The 26,237-nt window shown below is 40.1% G+C and overlaps 1 protein-coding gene across 1 annotated transcript in view; it reads left to right on the forward strand.

The window, feature by feature from the left end:
• The first annotated feature begins 10,916 nt into the window (after positions 1-10,916).
• The window catches only part of CMC1 (C-X9-C motif containing 1), an 83,164-nt gene continuing 67,843 nt past the window's right edge, over positions 10,917-26,237 (forward strand). Inside the window, exon 1 of the mRNA XM_025883268.2 lies at positions 10,917-11,126. Coding sequence (XP_025739053.1) covers positions 11,108-11,126 — 19 coding nt within the window. The 5' untranslated portion in view covers positions 10,917-11,107. The remainder of the gene's footprint in view (positions 11,127-26,237) is intronic.

The following is a 26,237-nucleotide window of genomic DNA, read 5'->3' on the forward strand; positions in this document are numbered from 1 at the left end:
CTCTCTCTCTTACTCTCTCCCCCTCCCTCTCTGCATGTGCCCAGGGAAGAGGCCACGTGAGAGCACCGGAAAAAGGTGTCCCTACAAGCCAGGATGAGAGATTTCACCAGTAACCAATTCTGATGATCCCTTGATCTTGGACTTCCAATCTCCAGAACTGTGAGAATATAAATTTCTTTTGTCTAAGCTACCCAGTCTGTGGTATTTTGTTTTGGCAGCCTGAGCTGACTAAGACACTGTCATAGTAGAAAGAGCATGGCCTCTGGAACCAAATTCATGTGGACTTATATTTCAGCTCTACCATTTATTAGCTCTATTTTGTACCTCACTTTCTTCTTTGTAAAATATAGACAAAGAAGAGAATATTGCCTCCTCTAGTCATTTATTTATTCAGCAATTATTTATAGAGTCCTTTGTATGCATTAGGTACTCAACAAAACATTGCTATGGTCTGAGGTTGCAACAGTGATTAAGAAACAGACATGGTCCTTTACTTCTTGGAGCTTATGATATAGAGAGGGACAGTTAATAATGAATGCATTTCACAAATTCATGTTAATTTGTAATTATAATTCTGGTAATTGTAATCATGATTAGTGCTACCTGCTAAAGAGACATGCCTCATCCAAGGTCATCAAGGTCATCCAAACAGAAGGCTCCCTACAGCAGCGTTCTACCAATGATTGGTCAATGCAGGAGTATGAAGCCCAGCCCCCTAGCTCCAATTCAGGATAGTTCTGAAGGGTCATCCAGCTTCAGAGTTTGGCTAAGTTCTTGTTAGGACTACACCACAGTTTATCTCCTCCTCCTACCTAATCCTATTTCCTTCTCTTCTCTTCCAAAAGTCTTGACCACCAGAGCACTCCCTAGCAAACTTCCTGTGTTAATCTCCGCCTCAGAATCTGCTTCCCAGGGACCCAAGGTATAATAATATAAATAGTATGGAATAAATATAAACATGCTCTGCAACCAAGGATGGGAAGTCAAGAATCATTCTTTAGTTGAACCTGGGGAAGGGGCCATGGGCTCTCGTAGCCCATCCCCCATCTGTCTGCTCACAAACTAGGAGCCAGCAGGCACAGAGCCAGAGTGGATGGGGCAGGTGACACTGCTCAGTGTCCTGACACATACCAATCACAGACATTGTCTTGAGCCTTCAGTAAGTTCAGTGCTAAAGTGTGCTGAGACGTGGCCTGAAATGGGAAGAGATGAAACATCATTTGTATCTTCTCTTTACCTACCCAGAGCTTAAGAGTTAGTTGAAAAATGAAAAGACTATGACATAGTCACAGAAGTAGGCAGGGAGATGGAGAAGACAAAGAGCCTAGAAATAGATTCAAGATCAGAAAAAACTGAAAAGGAAAAAGTAGGTTATTTGGTAAATACTTTTGGGAAAACAGTGTTAGAAGAATTGGTTAGTTCTTTGGAGAAAAGGATAGATTTTCATTTCCCACCATAAGAAAATAAAATAAAGAGGAAGAAAAGAAAATAGTTGTAAAATAGCTATTTATTTATTTATTTATTTATTTATTTATTTATTTATTTGCAAGAGGGAGGGGGGAGAGAGAGAGAGAGAGAGAGAGCACAAGCAGGGAGAGCAGCAGAGGGAGAGGGAGAAGCATGCTCCCCGCTGAGCAGGGAGCCCAATGCAGCACTCGATCCCAGGACCCTGGGATCATGACCTGAGCCAAAGGCAGACACTTAACCGACTGAACCACCCAGGTGCCCTAGCAATCTATTTATTAAAAAAAAAAAAACAGGAAACAAGAAATATAGAGGATAGGATGGGTTATCTCTAAGAATTAAATAATGAAATAAATAACCAAAAGAAAAATACTCCATATGTACATGAGTCTGTCAAATTATTATTCATAAAAGTAAAAGGAAAACAATTATAATAAATGCCACAAACAGGATAGAAAAAAGCTTCATATAAAAAAGCAATAGATAAATCAATAAGAAAATGGTAATGGTTTAATTTAAAATGGGAAAGAATATGGATAGAGAATTCATAAAAGGACAATAAGTCTATTAAGCAAAGTATGTATCACTACTAATAAAAATTAATGAGTTGTAACAAAATGCCTGTCTGTGTCAACTTAGCAAATATATTTAAAGTGACCCTATATTGCCCCTATATTGTTGGTAATTTATCCATAGTAATTAGTACCATAATTCCATTTCTAGGAATTATCCTTCGGAAATACACAGACCTAAGATGATAGGTCTATTCTATAAAATTACTATAGGTCTAATTCTATAAATTTACTATAAAATTACTTTTAGAATATTCACTTCAGTGTTAATTTTAAAAGAAAAATTAGAAACAGCCCAAATCTTCAACAATAGTTAAACAGTGAGGTAAAGTGTGGTACCTAGACACAGCTCGCAACAGGAAAAGAACAAATAGTGATGTGGAGTAGGATTTTTGTGTGTGTGTCTGGATTTTTATGTATTCTCAATGGCACATTGCATAGTTAGGGAGAATTTGATTGACTTTCAACTGGGAGAGGGTGATAAACATTTACAAAGCACTACAGAAGTTAAGAATGTAAACCCTGGATCAGATTTCCATGTGTTCCCATCTAGTTCTGTTGCTTGTATGCTCATATTCTATGGGCGATGGGGGAACCATTGCAGGGCTTTGAATTAATCTGGACAATGTCTTTGAGTCGCAAGGAGCAAGAACCAACTTGAATCCATTTAAACAAAAAGAAACAAGGCACAAGTGCTCTTTTTGCCTAGATTACGTGCAAGTGGGTTATCTTTGAATATCATCCCAGGAAGTGGGAAGGAGGGACAGGGAAAAGTGAAGCAAGGAAGGAGGGAAAGATAATATATTCATGTTTTAATGAATGTCCCATTTTACAGGTGACTGGTACTGGGTACCATGAGACTGTTGGAGAGGTCTTATAAAATGTGCTTCAGAACTGTCTTCCCAGGGAATAAAAAGTGGGACATATTTATCCATTGGATTCCATTCACTGTTGATCACAGTGGCCCCATAGACATTAACTTCCCCTGCACTTCTGTATATGTGTATATGTGTGACTCTTCGGAGGATCCATATGGGTGTTTTGTGCAGTAGTGTGAGAGAGGTACAAAGTATTACCAGCTTACACCTATATGAAAGTATCTGAAGCCTACAAAGAACTAGTGGTCACATGCAAGAATTGTGGCCGAGAAGATTTGGAGTCATATACAAGACATATCCTATATAAGAGTCTTTGGTGGCTGAAAGAGCCAAGACTCAGAAAGGCAGGAAGAGAGATGAATCTCAGAGAAGCTACAACCAGAGGTTCAAACTCCATATGGATTTTCTCAGTCTTGAATCTCTGTACCTTTTAGGTTAGGCATCATCTTTCCCTTTTCCTTAGAGATAACTTTCTCTACATGGCACAAAATTCATCTTTTTCTTTTCTTTTTTTAAAGATTTTATTCATTTATTTGAGAGAAAGAGAGGGGTTGAGAGAGAACACGAGAGGGGAGAGGGTCAGAGGGAGAAGCAGACTCCCTGCTGAGCAGGGAGCCTGATGTGGGACTCGATCCTGGGACTCCAGGATCATGACCTGAGCGGAAGGCAGATGCTTAACTGACTGAGCCACCCAGGCACCCATAAAACTCATGTCTTAATGACTGACACATTCTGCATTTTACAATTCTAAACTCAGGAGACAAATTGATATACTTAGACCCACAGCTAATATTTCCTAGGCAAAACGTCATTGGTCACTTTAGGTCATGTATCCATTCTTTGACAAATGAGTATGGCTAGAGAGAGATGTCCTATAAGGACATGAAAACATTGGTAGAAACCATGTAATAAAGCAGGGGAGGAGCAGTGTCCAAAAGAACAAGATGTCAAGCAGATCGTGCCATAAATGTGTATATCGTGTTCTAAGTGAGGAGATGCCTTGACCAGAAAACATATCTTAAAGAATGAAAAAGTTGTCTTTAGCCAAAGATCAGAAATGGCAAAATAGAGACTGAATTGAGGTAGGGGTTAGTGACAGGAGGAGGATGGAAGTGATGCTAAAGAGAAATAATCAATGGACCATGTGACCCATATTAGTTTTACATGGTGCCCCTATATTCTCCATTAACAGGATCTTATGCAACCAACATTTACCTTGCCAGATGCCAAGTCCTCTGAGAGGTGCTATAATGGTGCATAAGACTGTCTCTCTCCTCAAACAGCAGAGTCGTGTGGCTTAGCAACAGCAATACCACATTCTTTTAGGAAACTCTTCATCCGTACCTTGGGATCCCTGGCTCCATGACATAGAATTTGTTTTTTAATTTTTTTAAGATTTTATTTATTCATTTGAGAGAGAGAGAGAGAGAGAGAGAGAGAGAGAGAGAGAGAGACAGAGAGAACAAGAGCATGAGCAGGAGGGGAGAGGCAGAGGGAGCAGGTGAGGGAGTGGGAGAGGGAGAAGCAGACTCCCTGCTGAGCTGGGAGCCTGATGTGATGCCGGGCTTGATCCCAGGACCCTGGGATCATGACCTAAGCTGAAGGCAGACGTTTAACCAGCTGAGCCACCCAGGCATCCCATGACACAGTAAATTGTTAAGGGAACAGATCTGTGTAAACACTCTCCTTTACTGAAGGTCAAGTCCTGAGCTTTTGGGAGCTCTTCATTTGGACTTATTGCTTAATGTCCTATGATAAATATACCAAAATCGATGACATAGGATTGTTTTGACTGAACATAGCACTAGTGAGAAAGCATCAGAACTTGATAACAATTCTCATTTTTATCTCCTTGGGTGTCTATGTGGCTCCAACTAATAGTGGCCAAACTCACTATTTCAACCATATTTGTTGTTCATGATGGTTACCCTATGCCTATTCTATACAGCAAAGTGCTGTCAACTATGACTCCATTGTCTTTCTCTTGTTGAATAATAATTTTTAAAGAGTTACTTCAAATGTAAACATTCATGTTTATGTTTATCTTCTGGAAGTCAAATGAATTGGGCTCCGTCTGGGCTCCCACATCACAGTTTATCATGTTGGACTGTAATTATCTGTTTGTGTGTTTGTCTTATGCCCCCTGTACTGTGAGTTCCTTAAGGGAAAGGACATCATCTTATTTATTTATTCCAGGACTCAGCACAGTGTATGGCACATAGTAGGCTCTCTGACTTGGGAGAGGAGTGGGTAATGAATTCAGGAAGTTTGCCCTCTGTCAGATTAATAGTGCAGAAACATCTGGAATCCTAGAGTTTTCACTAACTTTATTTCCTCCAAATAAGCAAAAGATCCTTGAGATGTTTTCAGGGCAGCTGGCCATCTAATCAGAATGTCACTGTTCTTTCAGACACACTGTACAATGAAAAGCACTTCTGTTTTTGTTTGTCAAGTTTGCCAGCTCCTATGAGAAATTCTACAAAGGATCATAGCATCTGCATAAGACCAAGGTAAGAGAAATCCAATATAAGTCATGTCATAGTCTGATCATTATCTTTATTACTTTTTTTTTGAGTATTTTTTAGGAACAAAAGTCTGTGACCCCAGAAACAACTGTGGTCTATCTTAAAGGAGGCCACCCAGAAAACAATTCACAGTAAAAACAAAACATAATATATAAAAAGCATTCCACAGAGGTGAGAGGTGATTTTTTTTCACACTTTTTTTTCTCACCTGATAAGTGATAGGGCACACTGTTAAATCTCCTTTGTTCATTTGAAAGGTGTTCACATAATACTGATTTAAACATATTGTTACCCAGATTTCAGTCTTGAAGGCAGAGTAGCTCAGAAGTATTACATTAAAAAAAAAAAAACCCTGAATATAGTGCAATAGTTCAAAAGGACAGTTTTGTAAAAGTAAAAGATAATCATCACAATAACAATAGTTAGAATTTAGCAATGGCCTACCATGTGCTAGAAAACACTATCACTGTTTGTTACAGGTCTTCTTTAATGCTCATACCAATTGTGCAGGGATGGTGTGATTGAGGACACTGAGACTTGGGAGGAGACACAGTTTACCAAATGTAAATTAGAAGTAGGAGAGCAGATATGTGGATATATACAACATGAACGAGTCTCACAGCTATTGGGCTGAGCAAAAGAAGCCAGATATGAGAGACTACACTGTATGATTATGTTTGCATAAGTTCAAGACCGGGCAAAACTAATACATTCTCATAGAAGTCAGGAGAGTAGTTATTTTTATGAGAGGGGTTTCACTAGGAGGAGGTATCAAGGAACCTTCTTGAATGCCTAGAAATGCTCTAGGTCTCAACAGAGGTGTAGTTCAAAAGTATATACATACTTAAGAACTCATTCAGCTGCACAAAGATTTGTGCCCTTTTCTGTATATGTTACATCTCAATAAAACAGTTAAAAAGTAAAAGAAGGCAAGAGGAATTAGAATTTGGCTCTGTTTAGTTCTACAGCTCCTGTCTTTCCACTACACACTCTTTCAGAAATCAGTTTCAAGTTTCTATGTTCAACACAGAATTTTATCTGTTTTTCTAGGATAGTGTACAGAAAAGTCCCCACAGATACTTTCTAAACTATTGCAAGTAGGCTCATATAGTGAATAATGTAGAGTACAAGCAGGTTGTTGATGAAGGGATGATATAATAAGCTGCAACTTGTCTATCAGGGGCTTTGTGAACCTTGTCCAAGGAAAGGGTTTGGATTTTATTTATATGAGGAACCACTGAGGGATTTTACATAAAAAGTTTTATGATCCTATTTGCTGTTGTGGGTGGAATGAGTTAGAAAGAAATGATGGGAGGAGAAACATCCTAGGAACAGAGAGCAAGTTAGGAGACTGTTGTAAACATCTCTGCAAAAGCAGGTAGATCTTGGACTGAGTCATACCAGTGAGGTTGGCAGATGAAATAAAAAGATTTGTTAAAGAGCCAGGTGGATGTTGTGATCCGTTGGGTGTGGGCAATGGGGGACAAAGAGGAGCTGACTGAAGTAGCTAGGTGGACTGAGCCATAGCAAGGCAGAACCTATTCAACCACCAGAAAGACAGGGACAACCTCTATTGTGCTAGGGTGACGCGAAAGCTAAGGAAGTTGTCAGGGCTCTAGCCAGGTGATTTGGGGACTCCAGGAAGGGGTCTGGTCCTTTGGACACAGACACCCACAACCTGAAGACTATGTGAAGATACTGGGAGAAAACAGCCATCTGTAAGCCAAGAAGAGAGGCCTCAGAAGAAACCAAACCTACAGATACCTTGATCTTGGACTTCTAGCCTCCAATTGTGAAAAAAATAAGTTTCTGTTGTTGAGGCCACCCATTCTGTGGTACTTTGTCATGGCAGCCCTAACAAACTAATGTAAGTGTTAACCTGGACCTAAGTCCATTCAAATGGGAAAAGGCACAGGTTCTGGGGTACTGGGGGCTAAATTATGCAGCTCAGAAAGCAGACAGGGCCACCAGGGTCCAATGGATAGTGATCTTCTAGTCAAGAACTGGTTCCAAATTTCATGTACGGTAGGGATGGAGCTTCTAGTATTCTTCCAAATGCAATTCTCATTGGCTCAAAGACAGGGCAGAGCAGAGTTATCAGTGAAAAGTCTTCAGTTCTGATGTTGGGCAGTTGGAAGCAATCAGGGACTATCTCGACCTTTAAAAATAACTAACTGGATATCAACAGAGAGCAAAAAGGTGTGCTAGATCTAGTCAGAATTGATGCAATAAACAAGATATTTATGTGTACTTGCAAATTCCTTAGATATTAAATTAAGATATGTATATGTGTGTGTGCATTCATGTCTAGTCTACATACAAAGCAGTTCACTTCTCTTCGCTTTTGCATGCTCTGCCACAGATCAGCTACTGTCCTTGCCTCCCTTGGGTCACTACAATTTCCTCCTAGTTGGTTCCTCTGTCTCAGTGTTGCTCCCCAGTAATGAGGATCAATGGCAGATCATTTGAGGCATGAATGGGTGCATTGCCACGATTTTCTCATTTGTCTGTGGACATTTGCCAAGGAATGGAATCACCTAGAAAATCTTGACTCCCTGTTCTAGTCTCCTAAGTCAGTTATGAAGAATGGATTCTTCCTTTCCAGGTACATTCACATCCGTCCTTTCTTTTACATTGCCACATATACTAATTCAGGCTCTTTTCATATCCTACCTGAACTGCAATAGCCCCTTACCCTTCTGCTTAACCCCTGCCTCCTCCTCACCGCCTGTATCTAGCCTACACAAAATCTTTAAAAGACACCACTTTGACCACAAGGCCGTTTTTCTACTTGTTAACCTTCAATAGCCCCTGACTGCTTATAGCATCAAATTCAAACACTCCTCAGCCTAATGTTTAAGGCTTTGGGAATCTGACTTCTTCTAACATTTGCAGTCTCATTTATAACCATCCTAGCTTCCCAAATCCTCAAACGAATGGTTTCAGGCATTGCTCTCCACCATGCCTGCCACACAGCTCTGCTTCCTACCCCTAGCTTCTGCACATGTGTTTTTATTCCTTACCTTCTATCTTTTCCATGCTTCACTTGTCCTTCAAGAACACCTCAAATCCCAGACACTTTTTTTTTTAAGGATTTTATTTATTTATTTGAGAGAGACAGAGACAGAGCACAAGCAGGGGAAGGAGGCAGAGGGAGAGGGAGAAGCAGACTCTCCGCTGAGCAGAGAGCCCAACGCGGGACTGGATCCCAGGGCCCTGGGATTGTGTCCTGAGCCCAAGGCAGACGCTTAACTGACTGAGCCACTCAGGTGCCCCTCCCAGACACTTTTGTTTACTTTTCTCCTAGTGTGACATGCATTCTTCTCTACTGACACATGCTACCCATCTTAAACTGCCAACCATAATTTCTGCCTCATCTTTGAAGTCCTTCCTAACCACCCATGCCAGCATTCAGCCATTATGTACCAGATATTGTCTAAGCCCTAGAGGTCATGCTTGGATAATACAGATTTCTTCATTTCCAGGACAATGTGCTCTCCTCTTTTTGTTCCCATTGCAGTTATGGCTCAAAGAATTGCCCATTAATAAAGTGATATCTTAGGAAATTTCTTCTGTTTTGAATTACCAATTACATTTCTATGATTTAACTTTTAATAAATAACTTATCTTTCCCAGGTATATTATAAAGACTTTGCCCCCAAATGATCTTATTTAGCATGAGACAGGAGCGGGGTACACTGTTATGTACCAGGTACTGAGGTGCTTCTCATAGTGTGATATGTTCAGCAGTCCATTTTATGGGACACACAAAACCCTTGATTTTACAGATATTATTGCGTAGGGTAAGGCTAAAGTGGATAGTGCCCATGTAAGTTTTTCTTTAAGTGAGTTTAGATAAAAAATATTAAATAACGGTTCAAGTGATACTCAGTTATGGCAAAAACTGTAGAAGCGGTTTTTCAATGGCTGAAACAATGTTAAATGATATCACATTTATTCCTCACAATGATTTTACAAATTAGAAACTAAAGTCTAGAGAAACGTTGGAATTTATTCAAGTCATAAAGTTAATAGGTTGTGACGCAGGATTCAGGTAGAGGTACTTAGGTCTCTGACTTAAAGCTCCAGGTGATGCCCTTTTGCATGTAGGAAGATTTAGTTTAATTACCTAAGTGTGAGTGTCTGGCTTGTGTTTTTATACCCCACTTCATCTCCTTAAAAAGATTTATTTTCTAAACGAAATATTCCACCTCCTGAAAAAGAAAAGGGGCACCAGAATGAATCTGGTATGTTTCAAAACACATTTATAAAACACACAAGAAAACCGACCTGCTTTCCTGCCTGGCTGAGTGAAACATTAATTCTTCACCTTGGCATCTCAACCTACAGCTGTAATAAGGGCCGTTATGCCCAAATAGGCCCTTAAACGGAAGACCTGCTGAGCAGAGACCCACTTTCCCAGCCCTGTTCAACTGTGGCTGCTTTTTCTGCCAACTGACCAGGCTGAAGCAGCAGCAGGGGAGGAGGGACTGCAGGTAGGTGGGGAGGGGATCATTTTGAAAGCTTTAAATCCCTCCCAGGGAAGAAGCAGCTGCTCCTTGTTTTTCTAACATCTGTCCCATCTGTCCCGGCCGCACTTCACCCTTTGGAATCTCCAACTAGCGAAACGTGGATATGACAAGGAAGCATTTCTGAAGGCTGGTTGGTGAGTGGAAATGAGCATAACTGCCACCAGAAAGTTTCCTTTAATGAGAAGAGGGCAGTTGGGGTTCTTCAGGAGCATAGCTATCACCTTCCTTCATTTTTCTCAAAAACATACAGCTTTAATTGACAGAGTCGGGATTTGTAACATCACCCAAATCATGCTGTACGCCCTAAGGATAATATTTGCTAGCGCCCAATTTTTTATTTCCCCTCCAGGGGAGCCACAGGCTCCTGATTTGTGGGAGAAATAATGATACCGCATGAACTAGACCACCTCTATAGTAGAACAAGCTGTGCATATCTCGCATGTGTGGAGTTTATCACATTTAACAGCGTGTTGCTTGTATCTGACTCTCCTGTCAATACGATAGTACTGGAGAATAGGGGGACCTTATTTTTATTCAGTTATTTGCCCCTCGTATTTAGAACCCGTGGCTGGAACCTGACAGGCATAAAATAGACATTTATGAATGAATGAACATTAACGAAGAAAAAATAAAGGAAGAGGATGATTCATTCCGTTCTCCAAAGGCGGACGTGGAGGGAGGGGCTTGGCCGGGAACCTAGTAGCCACGTGAGGCGCACTCCCAAAGGCCCACAGCTTCGGCTCTGGTCCCCGCAGACCCGAGTCTGCAAGCGGCTGCTCACGCTCCTTCCCAAGCCAGACTGCGTGCGTCTGAAACAGTCCCGCCTCCCAGGCACGCGAGGCCACGCCCCCTTCCCGGTCATTCCCTGGGAGATGTCCGTTCCCCTTCAGTTACAGGCTTCGGGGCGGGGCCAGGAGGGCGCAAGCGCAATGGGCGGCGGAAGTAGCGAGTAGGGAAATAAGAAGGAAGGAAAGAGGCCTGCCGCGCTTTGCGGAGGGCACTGCGCTCCTCCTCCACCCACTCATCCTCCCGCGGGGAAGGTCCGGGCGGCCGCACGTGCCGCCCAGCCCAGGCTCCTCCCCTCCCTTCCCCCCCGCCCGGGAGCGGCCAGGAGCTGCTTTCCTCCGCCCGCCGAGATGGCGCTTGACCCCGCAGGTACGGGGGCGGGACGCGGGGGTTGCTGAGGAGTCACGGCCCGGGTCCCTAACCGCGGCTGTGCGGTTGGGGGCCGGCCTGGGAAAGGGGCCGAGCGCTGAGGTTGCACCAGTTTCGCAGACGTCCGCTCACGCCCGGCCCGCCGGCCTGCTGCCTTAGGGTTTCTGGCAGCCCAACTTCTTCCCTGCAGTCATCGGTCTTCTTCCCGCTCCTTGGGGTTCGGGTTAGGTGAAAGGCTTGGCTTTGCTGTATAAGCTTTCGTCCATTTGTGGCTTACACACATTTCCTTCTTAACGCGACTGGTCTCATCTTTTTCGCCCCTCTGGGGCACTGATTCCTTTAAGTATCTGTAATCTAACTTAAAAGCGATAATCCAGAAGACCCATCATTGTGGCAAGAGTCCGTTTCTTGAGAAAGGATTCCCAAGGTTTTGATCAACGTTATTTTCACTTTAGTGTTTCCACCCCACTTCATTAGCAGCGGTAGTTTGTTGCCTTCGAATTCCCGTCCTTACAGAAGCTCACCTGCGGTGTCCTTGCTTTAAGCTATTATGTTACGGAAGCCTGAGGTATCGTTATTGGGTATTCATGTAAATATAGGGAACTTCATTTTTGAAGGTAATGGTCATTGGTCTAGTCCACTCCCTTCATTTTATGAATATGGAAACTTGAGGCATTGGGAGGAGTAGTAATGGCTTCAAACCTTTGGAGATTCAGAAATGGAAACGTCACTTTGGTGGCTCTCAAGGAGAGCGGAAAGTGTAGGTAGCCAACAAGTAATACCAATTATTGAACGCTTTATTATCAAGCTAAGTATTCTCACTTGTCCAACAGTAGTGTGTGGTGTGGTAGATAGTGTTATCTCCCTCTTACGGATTAGGAAACAGGAGAGAGGATAAGGGACTACTCTAACGCATAAAATAATTTCTGGAACACTTAATAATCATACCAGTATTGGGCCAGGTGGTTGGATTAGACTTTATGAGGCAGTTAACAATTGATCTGGGCTTTAAAGGATAATTTCCAGTGGTTGGAGTTGGAGAAGAGGCAGCCGAATGAGGAAATGTATGGGCAGTAAAGTGCGCTGTGTGATGTTTGGTTGCAGGGTGTAAATAAGGGGTGGGTAAGGAGAATTAGAAAGTGGATTAAGGCCTATTACAATAACGTCACACCCAGCGTGGAACCCATTGTGGGGCTTGAACTCAAAACCTGAGATCGAGACCTGAGCTGAGATCAAGAGTCCAAAACTCAAGCGACTGAGCCACCCAGGTGTCCCATAGTTCTAGTATTTCCAGCTGAAATTCAAAGCAGTCTCATACAAATGAGGAAACGGATGCAGAGAGAGGTCAAAGGCTTTCAAATATCTATATTCTTGAATTTAGATCCACGAAAAAATTTAGAAAAAAAACATACTTGCCGTCTCCACTTTTTTTTTTTTAAGATTTTATTTATTTATTTATTTGACAGAGAGCCCGCGAGCACAAGCAGGGGGAGAGGCAGAGGGAGAGACAGAAGCAGGCTCCCAGCTGAGCAGGGAGCAGCAGAGGGAGAGAGAGGGAGCTGGACGTGGGGCTTGATCCCGGGATCCTGGGATCATGACCTGAGCTGAAGGCAGGCGCTCAACCGACTGAGCCACCCAGGTGCCCCATCCACTTTTTTACTGTCCAGTTACTCTTAACCCACTCAAATCTTGTGGTATGCCCAAGGCTACCCAGCGAATTGCTGGTTGAGTCAAGTCTGGAATAGAACTCCGTAATTCATTTCCAGGCCAGTGTTACAGACCATGCCTCTGTTGGAGTATTTATTGATTAAACAAATACATGCCCGTTACATGTCACAAGCATACAGTGTTAGAAGAAAGAAGACAGCTCATCCCTCTGCCCCCATATACATTTTGCCAGATTATGATAAACATGAAGAAAATAAGCAGTGTCATGTGGTAGGTGGTGAAGAGAGGCCTACCTCTGAGTGATCAGTGAAGAGCTCTGTGAGGAAGTGTTGTTTGAATTGGAAATCTGAAGGACAAGATGAAGTAGCAATATGAAGAGGTAGGGAAAAAGTATGCCAGGCAGTCAGAAGTAGCAAATGCTTAAATATTTGCCTGGAATGAGGGCCAGAGGGGTGGAGGGAGATCCGTAACGGAAGATGTTGGGAAAGTAGGCAGGAGCTTGATGCTGCAGGGCCTTGAAGGCTCTGATAAGAAAGCATTCGGAGGCTTCTAAAGAGGGCAATGACATAATATAAATTATGTCTTTACTACCCTGACTGCAGTGGTAGCATGCACTGTGGAGGGGTCCTGAGTGGAAGCAGGGAGACAGGTTAAGAGATGGTGGCTGTAGTCTAGGCCAAATATGTTAGTATCTTACCCTGGAATGTTATTAGAAAAGCTGGAAAAGAATATAAAGCTTATTTGGTTGCTGTTTTGGAGGAGCAGTTGAGCTGCTGTTGCATTGAATAAAGGTGGTGAGGGAAAGGGAGGCATTAAGGATAATTAGTAGGTTTTTTACCAACTGAGTGGCTGGTGATGGTCAAATCTAACAGTATGATCATTGGAAACTTGATAAAAGCAGGAATGGAAGCAAGATTGAATGGGAAGGAAGAAAGTGGAGTCAGCAAGTTGGACGTTTTAAATTTTTCGTATCTGTTTAAATTCCAGAATAAAAATATATTAAAGCCAGTTTTGTGTTTTTTTAACTTCATTTTTGTTTGGTTCCTAAGTTGAAGCATAGGTTCACATTTTGATATTTCTCTTGCTTTTTATACAGTGGTATGTGCCCATACTAGTAGTTACATCAAATGAGGTTTGCATAGCAAAGTCTCTTTTCCCACTGGTTTATGTTAGATTTTTAAAAAATCTTTTTTTATTAAGTTTTTAATTTTAATTCCAGTATAGTTGACACAGTGTTATATTAGTTTCAGGTGTACACTATAGTGATTCTATAGCATAGAACTCAGTGTTCATCAGGATAAATGTACTCTTTAATCCCTGTTACCCGTTTCATCCATTCCTCCACCTACCTCTGGTAACCATATGTTTGTTCTCTATAGTTAAGAGTCTGTTTCTTCATTCGTTTCTCTTTTTTTTTTCTTTTGCTTGTTTTGTTTCCTAAATTCCACATATGAGGAAATCATATGGTATTTGTCTTTTTCTGACTGACTTATTTCACTTAGCATAATACTCTCTAGCTCCATCCATGTCATCCCAAATGGCAAGATTTCATTCCTTTTTATGGTTGAATAATATTCCATTGTGTATGTATATACCACATCTTCTTTATCCATTCATCTATTGATGGACAATTGGGCTGCTTCCATAATTTGGTGTAAATAATGCTGCTGTAAACATAGGGGTGCATGTATCCCTTTGAATTAGTGTTTTTTGAATTTTTTTGATAAATACCTCATAGTGTGATTGCTGGATTGTAGGGTAGTTCTATTTTTAAGTTTTGGAGGAATCTCTGTACTATTTTCCGCAGTGGCTGCACCAGTTTGCATCCCCACCAACAGTGCATGAAGGTTCCTTTTTCTCCACATCCTCTCCAACACTTGTTTCATGTGTTTTTGATTTTAGCCATTTTTACAGGTATGAGGTGATGTCTTATTGTAGTTTTGATTTGCATTTCCCTGATGATGAGTGATGTTGAGCATCTTTTCACGTGTCAGCCATTTGGATGTCTGTGGAAAAATGTCTATTCATGTCTTCTGCCTATTTTTTTAACTGGGTTATCTGGTTTTTTGGTGTTGAGTTGTATGAAGTTCTTTATATACTTTGGATACTAAACCTTTATCAGATGTGTCATTTGTCAATATCTTCTCCCATTCAATAGGTTGCCTTCACTGGTTTATGTTAGATTTTTAAAGATCTTTATACAAGTTTGATCTTCATTTGGCAACAGCTTTTAACTAACTTTGTAGGGTCCATTTTTCTCAAGAAACTCTGAACCCAGCACTGAAATGCAGGTTATATACTTACTCTTCTATGTAGTTTTATTGAAACTCTTTTTCTTTTTGTTAATGTAGAGGTAATAAGGGCACTCTTTGTACATTTTTCAGCTGTAATTATGTTCATTATTTTCTCTTACTATTTGAATGCAGAGAGAAAAGCTGGAGGAGTTCACAACACCCAAGAAAAGTGGCTGTGGAAAGAGATTAATATTTGTAAAAACTACTCGTATGTGGGTTGCACTCCTGGATATTCAGATTTAATTTACTAAGCCTCTGACATTTTATATAGTCCATAGACAGTTCTAATATGCAAATAGAGGAGGAACCACTGTTCCGAACTCTTCCACTTTTATTGACTTATTCTTCAGCTTTGTTTTCTTATCAGTCTAATCTTCCTATTTCCAGAGAAAATTATCCCTACATTTTTAGCCATGAATGGGACATTTGATGGCATAGTAATGGTTCAGAAATATACAGTATAGCTCATTCTTGTATAATAGGACTTAAGCATAGTCTAGTCCAACTTATATTTGCCAATTTAGAACCCCTTCTACAAGTATTGTATATTTTAAGAATCTAGTCAGACTTAATTGATTGCAAATTTAAATGGTTGTGTATTTTGAATGCATAACACATCACCTATAGGAACAATTTTAAAAGTGGTGCTTGTTAAAGTAGAATTTTCAAAAAGGTAAAATTATTACTCATGTAAATACAAAATGAACATGTGTTGAAGATTTTCTTCAACTCCTTAATTAGGGAAGTAAAATGTAAAACAGTCCAAAAGCATTTGAGAAACTCTGGTGCATCGACAGTTTCATAGATTACTTGCTTAGATAAAAGAAAAATGGTTAGTTTACAACAGGACCATATACTGTAATCTTTGGGGTTATCTTTTTCATTGGTCAGAAGTTATGTCTGTCTTTATTCAACAAAGTTCTAGATATTAACCTCCTCCCGTAACTAGTTATAAAAGGGCCTGGTAATGGAAAGTCAAGCCCAGGGCTGTACTGAAAGAACACCCAGTTATTCCTTTGCTATTTCCAGACTCCAGAGAATTTTCCAACCTGATTATATTCCCAGAAGACAACCTACAGAAACCTGGGCCTGATAATTTTGATTACTTCCTCTAATAACCAGAAGAGATTCCTTTTTTCCTTTTTTTTTTTTTTCTTGTACCATTTCCTCTTTTAGCAGGGTAGCTTAGCTCCCCTTTCCTCATCCATTAGTGTGGATTTGTTCTCTACTTTTGCGTGATGGAGCAATAGCAGCAGAGAGAAGTTTCCTTTATCAAGTGTGTGTGTGTGTCCCTCTAACGGTGTTTTCCAGGAATCTAAGTAGGGGAGGAAGATCGGACAGCAAGGGCTCAGGGGATGGAAAGTGGAGTCAGGAATCTCAGGATATCCCATGAGTAGATGTTGAGGGTGGGTCTTGGGAGGGTGTCCTCATGGCAGTTCTTGGAGTATTTGAATGATAGGGGTTCTTTTAGTGGTTCCTGTGGGCATGTAGGTAGATTAGCTTTAGGGGTACTAGCACTTATTAAATTCACTGGAAATTTTTAAGTTAGACATCTAAACAGATTTGAAGGCTCTTTTCTCAGCACTGTGTAATTAATATATAAAAGGTTATGTAGCTGATTAGAAAAATTTTGATTTTATTCTTGCTTCTGTAGCTCTATAGTATTCTCTTAGACATAAAATACATTTGTAGTTCAGAGCTAAAAATCTGTTTAACTTGTAAATTTTACATATTTCTAAACTCAAAGTATATTTGTTATAGGAGTTATGAATCATGAATCATGAAATGTTTTGTCAACCAGCTCAAGGAGTTTGAATTTTATCCTGAGAAAAATGGGAAGATGCTGCAGATTTTTAGGTGAATAGAACTTTCCTTCATTTTCTGTTTATCTGACTTTTCATCAGATCCAGGTTATAGTGGTGATGTATCTTTCTCTCAGTATCATATGTGGAGGCACATAATGTTTGTTTCTCATAAGTGATATTAATTTTGATCACCCGGTCAAGGGCTTTGTCCCATTTCTTTGTTTTTCCTCTCGTCATTAATTAGTAATCTGTGGGAAGACCATTTAAGACTAGGCAAATACCCATTCCTCATCAAAAAATTCCCCTTTGATGTGGTATCCATTGATGATTTTTGCCTGATTCAGTCTTTCCTACTGTGGTTGCAGAATGACGATTTTCTGCCTCCAGCATTCTCTCCACATTTATTAGATGGTTGTTGACATTTCGATATAAGCCAGAGACTATTTTGTTTCTTGTTTATTTATTTATAGATTTATTATAGATGTGCACTCATGAATTCCTATTTTTCCACTGGTTTATAATTTGTTACTGTATGTAATTTGGTGCTCACATTTTCCCAGATTTAGCCAGTGAGAGAGTTCCTTCAAACTAGCTTCTGGGTCCTTGTGATATGCTCCGATCCTTTTTTGGAGCATTTCCTTTTTTTCCTCATACAAGGTGTTTCTGGCTCATCCATAGAATTCGTCCTATCTCTGACAAACCCTATGTTCCTTTATTTGGGCATGACATTACAGAACAAGGTCTGAGGACCATTGGACGTTTCACACGCAAGTTTATGAGTGGCATGCTCTTAGGGAAAAACCTGTGAGGGACTGAGGGGAACAGGAAAGGGAAGGGGAGGAAGCTGAGCAAGGATGTGGTTTCAGGGAAGGCTGGTCTCAACCCGATCAGCTCTGGTGCACCACTAAGTGCAGGCTTATCCCACTTTGGAGGCAAGGGCACTGGGCTTTTGTGCCCTCTGTCAGTCCTTGCCCACTGCAGGAGATGGGAGAGGGGCAGCAGGAAGGAAAGCTGGAATGTGCTACCATGGCCAGGGGCAGTCCTGAAAAGGTTGCAGGGGTGAATGCTTCTGCATTCTGCTGCAGGGGGTGGGGGGGGGTGGGATTCCAGCTTTGTCCTAAAAATCATTTATCTGAAGCTCCTAGGAACCTTTGTTCAGGTAGTGAGAGTTTGGATAGTGGTAGGTCAGGTAGGAAGGGCTACTTGCACAAATATATAAATACGCACAGGTGTGTGTACTGGCTCCAGGTGTGGACATCATGGGGTTGTGGTAATGACATTGGCCTAAGATATACCTAACATCTGCCAAACTGTGCTTTGTTTTTTTTCCTCTAGGTCATTTGACATGCTGTTCTTTCTTTTTAGAATTTTCCCTCTCTTCCCCATCCCCAAATCTAATTCTTGTTCATTTTTCACACCTCACTTTAGAATCATTTACATAGGACGCTTTCCCTGATTGTTACCACCCCACAATCTTTCAAAAAATAATTTTAAAATTATTTGAGATTTTTAAAAACTACCAAAATGTCATATAACCTGGGTATAGAGTTTTTCATTCTAGACCTAGTTTTTTTCCTTGAGAAATAAAGTGAAACTTACAGATGTGAATTATTGGTATGTGTCCAGTGATTTGAGAGAGGAAGAAAAGCATCGTGTAGAGAATGAGAATATTTACCTGTGTAGTAAACAGTAAATATTTCTCATATGATTTCACCTCTTTAAGTTTATCAGAGACTAGATGATTAGAGAAGATAAACCAGTTAATTACATCTAGATGATAATAGATTGCCCACCAATGGGGGCTCAGGCTGGGGGGAGCGCACTGTCCTGTTATGGAAATAGCACACAATTGAATTGGGAAATTAGTAATGATATCTTCTTGTTTTAGACTTTGCCATTAACCTTAGGCCCAATTCTAAATGGCATAACCTCAGGTTTGAGGATGAGGGTCGGGAGAGTAAGGTTTATCAGATAATTGTAAAAGCTGCTTTTTTTTTTTTTAAGATTTTATTTATTTAACAGAGCACCAGCAGGGAGAGCAGCAGAGAGAGGGAGAAGCAGGCCCCCCTGCAGAGCAGGGAGCCCAATTTGGGGCTCGATCCCAGGACCCCGGGATCATGACCTAAGCCAGAGGCAGCCGCTTAACCAACTGAGCCACCCAGGTGCCCCTGAAAGCTGTTTTAAGCCTTAAACTTTTATGATTTTTAAATACTTGCAGTTGGTCTCAAGGGGTTCTTGACTCAGCACAGAAGTTTATGTTCCATTGGCTGGATGAATATCCTTATTTTTGTATAAAGGTGTTAATAGCATATGTGTAGAATTCCCTAAGTTTATAGATGCCAAAAAATATTACCTTTTACTTGATATAAGTGGATCAAACAAAACTGCCAAATAAGAACACTGGCCCAAATTAACCTTCTCCCCCACCAGCCCCGATTGTATTTTAATATTTTTAAGTAAAGAGATTGAGGGGAAAATTTTTTTAGACATGGTATTTAATATCCTGCATTGTGTGTTTGCTGAGGAACTGTTACTGGGAATTTTTTGTTTTTTGTTTTTGTTTTTACAGATCAAAGGATATGTTAATTAAGCATGAATTAAAATACTAAATTTCAGTGGGGCACCTGCCTGGGTGTCTCAGATGGTTGGGCGACTGCCTTCGGCTCAGGTCCTGGTCCCAGGGTCCTGGGATGGAGCCCCACATCGGGCGCCTGTCTCAGTGGAGGCCTGCTTCTGCCTCTCCCCCTGCTCATGCTCTCTTTCTCTGTCTCTGTGTTTCAACTGAATAAATAAAATCTTTAAAAAAAATACTGAGTTTCAAATGTTTATGCAGCAGAATAAGGAACTAGCTTGCTTTACTCATCATTGTGTAGAAAAGCCCTAGCATGGTGACTGATACGTAGTAGGTGCCTGATATCTGTTAACAGAGTGAATATCTATAATTATGAAATATTGAAACACTGTTAATCATGGGTCATTTATTAAACTGAGTGTATACTTATCATGTGCCAGCAGTTAAAGGGAATTAAGAGATGAATTAGACATGGTCTCAGACCTCACTAAAGTTTCATGCAGCATTCCTTGATTTAGCTACATATTAGAATTATTTGAGGAGCTTTTAAAAATACCAATGCCTGGGTTTATCCCAGCATTTCTGATTTAACTGGTCTAGGTGGTGCCCAGACATCATAATTTTATCAAGCCCTCTCAGGTGCTTATTGGATGCAGCCAGAATTGAGAATTTCTGGTACCAAAATCTGTCTTAATCTCTTTGGCCTGCCATAACAGCATACCATAGATTGAGTGGCTTAAACAACAGGTATTTATTTTTCCACAGTTCTGGAGGCCGGAATGTCCAAGCTCAAGGTGCTGGCCAGTTTGGTTGCTGATTCTTCTTATGAGACCACCTGTCAGATTGGGGCCCTACCCATATGATCTCCTTTAACATATGATTGTTAAATGAATAGATTGCCCAAATAAAGTTATATTAGGGTTTAGAGCGTCAGTATGAAGTGGATTGGGGGAGGGGGACAAAGATTCAGTCCATGGCAACCACTGATCTATCAGGAGAAGAAGATTGCACAGACGGTGTGATGTGATGTGTTAAGTCCAGAATCAGAGCCATAGCATTGGTGAACACAAAATCTTGGGCTTAAAGGAGGAGAAAGCACTTTTGGGTGCTGGGTTCAGAGAGAACCTGGGGATGGAACAAGTGTCTGATTTTAAATCGGTGGACTTTGAAAAGGAAAAGGTAGAAAATGGTAAATAAGAGCAGAAGATTGAGCTGGAGTTTGACTTTAAAGTTTTTTGCTGGGTCATGTTGCAAGATTGCTTTGAGTTTTCTGAGCCTCCCCACTACTTTATAATATCTTGTGTGTGGTGATGTTTGTAAAACAATTCCTTCTACCACTTCTTCCTTCCTTCTTTAAATATTTATTGTGCTTCTTTTGTGTACTGTATAAATGTAAGCTGATTTTTTTTAGGTAAGAAGGATAACATAACCACCAGGATGGCAGAATGAAGATTTAAATTGTTGAAATTTTTAAGTTGAAATCGTGGTGCTGGTGGGACTTGGAAATTGCCAATAGACACCTGAAAATGTGGGCAGAGTAGATTTGGAGCTGGAAATAAGCCCTGAGAACATGGCATAATCAGCAGCATTTTTAAAGGTAGAACCTTGTGGGGTTGCCACAGGAGGAATAGGAGCAGATCTTACCTTGGAATCGTTTGTGCTTTTTCTAGTATTATTACATTTGTTCAGAATATTTTTGAGACTCCTTTAGGATTTGCCTTCAGCCAGTACGGTCCATTCATCTCAATATCCTCATTTTTAGCACATTTTTTGTGTAGGAGGTGAACTTGGATTTCAGCCAAGGTTAGCCAGGGGCAATCTGGTGAAGGTGGTAGATGATCATCCTGGGAAATGCTCCTCCCCCAGAAAAGTTGTATTATGGAACTGGTTTTCATGTTAATGCACACTGACTCTGAAGGCCACACCAAGAAAGACGTTGAGTAGTGTGAGCAAAGTTTTGACTCTTTGAAGTAAGTGAATAACCTCTCAATGTAAAAATAATTCCCCCACTCCATTACAAAGTGGCACATGTTTTTTGAAGAAATGTTATGAAATATTGTAAGATGAAGGACAACTGGTTTAAATAGAGTGGCCAAAAGCACTGAGGAACATTCATAGATTTGAGGATAGTCTACCATGTTCTAGATGTACATCAGAGAAAAATCAGGTGTGTATTGCTGAGAAGGCATAGGCAGGCTGTCACTTATTTCTTTCTCAAATACCTGTTTCTGTCTCCCCTAACACTGCTGATTTTCTAGTATATATCAATGGGAAGTTGTGCTTGTAAGAAAAGATGGTCTCAAAGTTTTACCAAGTAAAGTAAAAAAAAAAAAGTAGAAAGTAAACCAATGGAGATTGCAGCACGTTTCTTAAATTGGCATGTCTTCTTGTATAAGTTGATTTCCTGCTTTGGTATACGTTTAGATTTGTTGTCCCCTTTTGGCCTCATCTTGGTCAAAGTAACGTGGGTGGAAGAGGAAGTTTTCACACCTTGCAATCTACAGAATCTGAGGTCCAAGAAATAGGTGCTTTTGGGAAATGGGCACATCTAGTGTGAACTAGGTGGTTATTAACAGTGAAAGCTGATAGGACAAAGTACTTCAAATGAAGACTACTATTGTGGGATATAGGTGGTATTTGACCCAGAAGCTAAGCAGAAATAGGCACATCTACCTCACTGATGTGCTTTCCATATTTTGTTGAAGTTTGAGCTTATAAAAAATTAGATTGTTGCCAGTTGACCTAATATGTGATGTTTACTTTCTTTGAAGGTATTTTTTCAGCCGGCTGACAAATGGCTCCTCTTGTGTGTTTTTTTTTTTTTTTCTTTTAAATAATTTTCTCCATGCTAGAAATCAGAGAATCAGAATTCCATTTAACTTTCTGATAAAGAAAAAAATCTGAACAGTGAGTTCTTTATTTTGCCTGTGCTTCTGATGCTTCTGAAACAGTCTTAACTATCTAAGGGTTATTTCATACTTTGCATCTTCGGAAGCTTACATAACCTTGTTTGCTGAAATCCCCTTAAGTAGGCCACCACCCCCATGTGTGTGGTGTGTCATGGAAGAAGATTCAAGACCTGGGTTACATGATCTTGGCATTGCGGCTTTATCAGAGACTTGGGTTATTTCACCTCTGTGGGTCTCCACTTCTTTATCTGCAAAATGGAATCAAAGTACTTTACCTGGGAGTGCTGTTACACAGACTATGGGGCATTCATTGCCCTCATCTTGAAGGCCTCATAGCCAGAGGCAGCCCAGAATTTTTTTTTTTTTTTTTTTTTTTGGCTGGGGGGGTGGTGGGGTGGGGTGGGGAAGGGTGCAGAATATCTCCTATTACTGATTTTATTTCTTCTGGTTTTGTCAGTTCAAGTAAGGCTTGAAGGTAAGAATGTGAAAGGAGCACTATCTTCACTGTCTTAATTTCCCCAGCCTAAGTATCTCTGCCACCCACCCCCCCTTCCTCATTTTAGCATAGCGAGAAAGCACAAGCAAGCTGGCAAGAACCTGGAAATCTGATCAAGAGCATCCCTATTTTTGTGCTTTTGAGGAGAACTGGAGGCTGCCTAGCCTCCTGGTGTGAAATGAAGCACTTACTGGAAATGTAGCAATCGAGAACACTGGTCTTTCTATGTTGTGCCTGATACCATCTGCCTGGAGCCCTTCATTTCCAGGCTCTTGGTAGCTAGCTAGTAAAGAAGAGACCTAAAGATAGAAACTGTGGCTAATGAGAATACTGTTGCAAACTTACTGCAAGCATTTTTCTTGTTTTTCCTCCAGACTAAAGAGTAGCACCCTTCAGGAGCAAATACATTTAACTAGGAAGTTAAAAAAAAATGGCATTATCTAAAAAAGAATCAAATTAGTTAAATTAGAACATTTTCACTATTGTAAAGGCATACCTTGCCCTTCCGGCATCACGACTTTCCAATGAAAGATTCTGTAATATTCTGATTTGCTTCACTGTTAACCTTTGTGGATTCATAGCAGGTGCTGTTGTCAGTAGACTTATCATCTACTACTGCCATCCTGCAAGAACACGTGAGCCCCAAAGCAAAATCTGAGCTAACAAATTCAGCCAGTGAAAAAGATGAAAATTGACTTTCAGATGATGATAGAATGTTGAGAAGTTAGAGCTTTGGAAATTTTCCCTGGTGGTGTTATCCTGATTCTTTATCTCAGTATAAATTCATGTGACTGTATAGTAGCAAACTCTCAAATTTTTATTTTTATTTTTCGGTAGATTCTTGTACAAATGTATAACATATATGCACCACGTTGATTTTGAGAGAATCGTTCTGTAATTTTATGAATAGAAAGTATACTTGTAATTGTGTTGAAGATAGCTTTGTAATATGTATAAAGTCGTAATTAATATTTAATATTCAGTGGTTGATATGCTATCAAATGAGAGAATCTTTAACAGAATTTATTTATATATTTTTAAGTCTGTTATTTCTGATTTAAAATCAAGAGTTTGGAAAATCTAAATCAATATTCATGTAATTCTGGAATTGTTTTTTTTTTTTGCCCTAGGAGGTTTTAGGAGAATGATCAGAAGGAGTTTTTGCAAGCCATTTAAAAAAATGTGTTTAAATAGGAATCATAACCTAGAATTCATAAATAGGTAAATTTCTACTATAATTTCTTAAGGAAAAATAGTTCAATATTACACAGCTATGCCTGTATTTAAGGGACTGATTTGAAAAATTAGTGCTTTTGTTATCGAAGACCACTGCAAAGTTTATAGAGCAAAAGATACTCATCAGGACACATTATTAATAAGTTGTATAGATTAAAATTATATAAGTGAAGAGATAACATTTTGAAATTGATTTTATAAAATAGGCCAGTATATCACAGTGTTCTTCTACTCATTAATTTGTGCATTAATAACTGATGCCCCATATGATGTGTGCTGCAGACCAGGAGAAAAGAAGTATGTGGAGATAGTCCCCTGTTATATTATTTCCCTTCAAGTACACATCAGCTTTCCACCCCACAGGATGTCTTGCATATGAAATTCACCAGGTCCACACCTGAAGTCCTCTCCCACCTGGTGTTTGTCTTGTGTTCCCTGTGTCAGTGAGTGGCCACAGCATTTCCCTGGGAGCCAGAAAAACTGGGAGCTTTCTTTGAATCCTCTCTTCTTAGGTCCTGTGAATCTTGTAGGGTCTCCCTCAAAGCTGCCCTTTTTTCTCCTTCCATACTTCCAGTGCCTTCTATAAGCTCAGTTTCCTTTTCCCCATCTTACAGCAGCTCTGGCAAAGCTAAGGAGAAAGAGAAAGTGTAAATAACTAGTTTCGGCCAGAGTTCAGCAAACCATGGTCCAGGCAAAATCTGGTAAGGCCTGTAAGCTATCAATGGTTAGTAACATTTTCAAATGTTACTAATCATTGATATATACATGACAGAGATAGTTTGTAGCCCGTAAAGCTTAAAGTATTCACAAGTATGGTCCTTAACTAGAAATAACTTGTTGAACCCTGGCATAGGCAATGAAAATTGGGATGTAACTATAGGTATGGTAAAGAAAAAAATCATGTGAATATTTCATATCATTGTTTGGAAAGTTTGATGAAATGGATAGTTTCCTTGAGAACTGTAAATTTACTAAAACTGCAGCTGACTAAAGAATAAATAAAAAGCCCTTAGAAAATTGAATTAGTAGTTAAAACTGTGTCTGTCTCACACGTACATACTGCAAGATCTAGGCACTAATAGCAGGTGTATCAGTCAAGAGTTCAGTAGAGATCATAGGGCTACTGTGTGTAGGTACGTACACACAGACATTAAGGCCAGATACTAGGTCATGTGACTGTGGGAGCTAGTTGGGCAAGTCTGAAGTGTAGGGCAGGCCAGGCTCTGGGGAAGAATGGCTATCAGCATTGGAACTCTTGGTTCTGAGCTGAAGCTGCAGTTTACAGAAGGAATTCTTTAGGAAAATCTCAGTTCTGTTCTTCAGGCTTTTCTTGTAACTGTGATACCAAAGCAACACAGAAGAAAATCATAGGCAAATCTCAACATGAAGATAACTATAAAAATTCTAAACGGAATTTGAGCATCCAAAACAGAGGTGCTGTTAGTTTCTACCCATCATTTTTCTAAAGGACATAGCCAGTAAGAATTTAAAAAGTAAGAGCAGAGCTGTCCCAGTGATTGTCTTCATAGAAATTAGAAGAGACTATGGCCAATTTATTAGAACTAATGAGAGTTAAGTAAGATTATGTTGGCTATAAGGACAATGTAAAAAGTTCAAGTGAAACCAGCAACAAATAATTACATGTTACTTATGAAAAGATACCTTTACCAGTAGAAATAAATCTAATAAAAGATGAACAGTATCTTCGAGGAGAAAATAATAGAACTTTTTCTCTACTTAATTATTTAAAGTTATGTGTTAAAATCACCTACTATAAGTGCAGATGTTTATCCTGTTTTAAAGCTAATATATTATAAATTGAGGTAAAATATGCAGTGAAGTTTATAGATTGTAAGTTTTGGTAATGTATATGAGCAAATCAAGACATCCCCCAGAGAGTACCCTTCTCACCTCTCATAGATAACCAGTGTTCTATTCATCACCACCGAGTTTTTCATGTTCTAGAACCATGTAGTATTTATTCTTGTGCCTAGCTTCTTGTCCTCAACAGAGTTCTTGAGCTCCTCCCATGCTGAGTGTATCAGTTATTAGTTCTTTTGTATTGCTGGGTAGTATTCAGTTGAGCATTTAGGTTGTTTCCAGTTTGGGGCTAGTATGAATGCTTCCATAA

The sequence above is a fragment of the Callorhinus ursinus genome, unplaced genomic scaffold (assembly GCF_003265705.2).
Source record: "Callorhinus ursinus isolate GAN/ISIS: 27379988/994484 unplaced genomic scaffold, GSC_fseal_2.0 scaffold1, whole genome shotgun sequence".
Taxonomy (NCBI): Eukaryota; Metazoa; Chordata; class Mammalia; order Carnivora; family Otariidae; genus Callorhinus; species Callorhinus ursinus.